Below are 3,829 nucleotides of genomic sequence, written 5' to 3'. Positions count from 1 at the left end.
AATGAGTCACTGAAAGAGTACTTTTACAAAGGTCAAGATGATAATAACAAAGAAGTTCTTGATACTATCGTGGGTGGCTCCTATAGGGAATGCACTTATGTTGAGATTGTAGAAAAGTTGGAGAAGATATCTCGCAACAATGAAGCTTGGAGCACTATAAAGTCAGAAAATAGGAGAAACACCTTCGTGGAACAATATACAAATAACTCAACCACATATGAGATTCATGAAGAGATGGAATAGATGAGAACAAAATTAGGGTTGGTCTTGAAGCATGTGAGCGGAGGCACATAGAAAGTGAATGCGATGAACTATTCAGCTAACCCATCAGCACTGGAATTTCAGTACTACTATGAAGGGGATACATATGTAGTTAATGATCATACAAGGGGTTTCCAACCAAACGCCCAAGGTTCCAACCAAGATAATTAGCGCCAAGGTCAAATAAAACCAAGGTTGGAACTTGACAATAACAACTGAGAGGGTCAATATGTTTGAGATGGGAACTACAACCGCGATAACAACTTCAATCAGAAAAACTATGGTAATAAGAATGACAAGGGTGGTCCATATGTTCCACCTCAAAATAGGGAAGTTGCACCTAGGGACGGTAGAGGTAGTATGGAACTAGTTGAGGATATTCTGCAGAAGATGAGGAGGAGGTTTGATACAACTGATGAGAATGTTAAGGAGAAGAGGGGTGAACTATCAGGGATTGGACAAAAGGTGGATGCACATAAAGTCTTGATAAAGCACCTTGAGTTACAGATGAATCGGTTGTCTACTATTGTTAACCTACGCAAAACTGGAAACCGCCCAAGCAAAATTATCTAGTATCCTAAGAATGATTGACATTGCTAAGCAGTAATTACTCGAGGAGGTAAGCAGACAATTGATCCACTTATGTTATTCGTAGTTAAAGGAGATGTTATTAAGGAAGAAGAGGAGATAGAAGCTATTGGAGAGTTAGGTGATGCGCTGTTGAAAGAAGCAGAGTTATCCCATAAATTGGTCCCCATTCCTAGACCTCCGCCACCATTCCCACAGAGGGTAGTGAAGAAAACACAAGATGGTAAATACAGTCGATTTATCATTATGTTCAAATAGCTTTCCATGAATGTATCGTTGATGGAAGCATTGGAACAAATATCCGGTTATGCTTTTTTATGAAGGACATGGTGATAAACAAGTGATAGGTGATTTTTGAAAATGATGACGGAATGCAACATTGTAGTATTATTGCTACAAGTCTCTTGTGCAAAAAAGGAGGTTTGGGGTGCTTTCACTATTCTATGTACAATAGGGTTACTCCACTTTGCTAAGGTGTTATGTGATCTTAGAGCGAGCATAAATCTCATGCCATTGTCTATTTATAAGAAGTTGGGTTTGGGAGACCCAAATCCTACTACGATGCAATTACTGCTGACTGATCAAACACTGAAAAGGCACACAAGTATACTCCATGATGTGCTAGTGAAGTTGGAGTCGTTCATTTTTCTGTCCGATTTTGTGATTCTTAATTGTGAGGTTGACTTTGATGTCCCCATCCTTCTAGGAAGACTATTCCTTTCCACTGGGCGTGCACTAGGTTATATGGAAAAGGGGCAGATTAAGTTTAGGTTGAACAATGAGAGAATCGTTCAACATTTGTAGGTCCATGAAGTAGAGTGGTGAGATCCAAACGGTATCTGCTATACATATTTCAAGGTTGATAGTGTATCCGAGGTGCAAATTGAGGAGAGACTAGGTGTTGAAGTAGTAACAGAGGTCATCATGAATTCTCACGGTGATGGTATTGAAGAATATGAGTCTTTGGTGGCTGCACTTTACCGAAATGAATATCATTCAACACCAAAGAAATTGAAATTAGATATGAAGCATAGAGATTCTCCACCTGCGAGACCAACTATTGTGGAGGCCCCAAAATTAGAGCTTAAAGCTATACCACATAATCTGAGGTATGTGTTCTTGGGTAGATTTGACACTTTGCCAATAATAATTGCATCAGAGTTGAATGGGAAACAAGTAGAGTGCTTAGCGGCGGTGTTGAAGAGGTTCAAGTAAGTCATTGGTTGGACTATTGCGGATATTATTGGGATCCCTCACGGTATTTGTTCCCACAAAATCCAACTCACGCCAGATCAAAAACCGAGTTTGAGCACCAAAGAAAGTTGAATTCACCTATGCAAAAAGTGGTGAAAAAGGAGATCATCAAGTGGTTTACTGGAGTCATTTACCCTATTGCGGGCAATAGTTGGGTTTGTCTTTTTTAATGTGTGCCTAAAAAGGGTGGGATGATTGTAGTACCTAATGAAAGAATTCTTGTTCTTATGCGGCCAGTCATCGATTGAGAGTTTTCATGGACTATCGAAAGTTGAAAGCTTGGAATTAAAAGGACCATTTCCCTATGACCTTCACGAATCAAATTTTAGATAACCTTGCAGGACATGGTTGGTATTGCTTTATTGATGGTTATTCGGGTTACAATCAAATCTGTATTGCTTCAGAAGATCAAGAAAAGACCACATTCACTTGTCCCTATGAGACTTTTGCATTCAAAAGGATGTTGCTTGGGTAGTTTAATGCGCGAGGTACCTTCTAGCATTGTTTGATGTCAATATTCTGATATGGTGGAGGACAGTATTGAGATGTTAATGGATGATTTTTCTGTGGTGGGCGACTTCTTGATCGGTGCTTGCATAATTTGGTTGATGTGCTCAAGAGATGTGAGGATTGCAATTTGGTTCTAAATTGGGAGGAATTTTACTTTATGGTAAAAGAAGCTATAGTGTTAGGTCATCGCATCTCAGTGAAGGGGATAGAGGTTTATCGGGCCAAAATGGAGGTGATAGAGAAGCTTCCTCCACCCATCTTCGTCAAGGGTGTGAGGAGTTTTCTTGGGCATGATGGCTTTTATCGAAGATTTATGAAGGATTTTTTAAAAATAGCACTTCTCTTGTGCAAATTGCTCGAGAAGGAATATAAGTTCTATATGGTTGAATCTTGTCTTAAAGTATTAGGAGAGTTGAAAGAGAAGTTGGTGTCCGCAACCATTATTACTTCACCAGATTTGAGTGAGGATCTTGAGGTGAAGTGTGATGCTAGTGGGGTTGCCCTTGGCGTAGTATTAGGACAGAGAAGAGATAAAATCCTTAACCCCATCTACTATGCGATTAAAGCCCTGAATCAAGCCCTAAAAATCTACATGGTAACTGAACTGGAAATTCTTATGGTGGTGTTTGCATACGAGAAATTTTTCTCCTATTTGCTTGGCACGAGGGTGATAGTGTGTACATACCATTCCGCTTTGAGATATTTCATGGCAAAGAAGGATTTTAAGCTAAGGTTAATCATATGGGTATTATTGCTACATGAGTTTGATTTTGAGGTGAAAAATAGAAAGGGGTCTGAGAATCAATTTGTTGACCACTTGTATAGATTGAAGGATGAAGCTTTGCGTGAATTAGGAGAAAAGGCTGAAATTGATGATGCATTCCCAAATGAACATGTTTTGGACGCTTCTCAAGATTTGATCCCATGGTTCCCATACTATGCAAACTAACTGGCAAGTGATGTGGTTCCATCATATCTGACTTTCCACCTAAGGAAAAAGTTCATGCATGATATGATAAAGTTCTTTTGGGATGAACCTTATTTATATCGAAGTTGTGCCGATGGGATAATTCATCGTTGTGTACCTTAGAAAGAGAGGTTCAGTGTTCTGAAGGCGTGTCACTTCCGCCCGTGGGTGTGTACAATAGTGGTATCGGGACTACCTAAGATTCTCACAACTTTGCCAAATCATGTGATCGGTGTCAACGGGATGGTG

The 3,829-nt window shown here is 39.7% G+C and overlaps 1 protein-coding gene across 1 annotated transcript; it reads left to right on the top strand.

Moving 5' to 3' along the window:
* The first annotated feature begins 306 nt into the window (after positions 1-306).
* On the top strand, positions 307-3,562 carry LOC138340383 (uncharacterized). The gene is made up of 7 exons (XM_069292104.1): positions 307-412; positions 500-820; positions 917-1,050; positions 1,708-1,958; positions 2,009-2,258; positions 2,445-2,591; positions 2,723-3,562. Exons 1-7 carry the CDS (start codon positions 307-309, stop codon positions 3,560-3,562), a joined length of 2,049 nt encoding a protein of 682 aa, XP_069148205.1.
* The last annotated feature ends 267 nt before the right edge of the window (positions 3,563-3,829 follow it).

This window comes from Solanum lycopersicum, chromosome 12 (assembly GCF_036512215.1).
Source record: "Solanum lycopersicum chromosome 12, SLM_r2.1".
Classification (NCBI taxonomy): domain Eukaryota; kingdom Viridiplantae; phylum Streptophyta; class Magnoliopsida; order Solanales; family Solanaceae; genus Solanum; species Solanum lycopersicum.
This window is presented reverse-complemented; position numbering and strand designations above follow the sequence as displayed.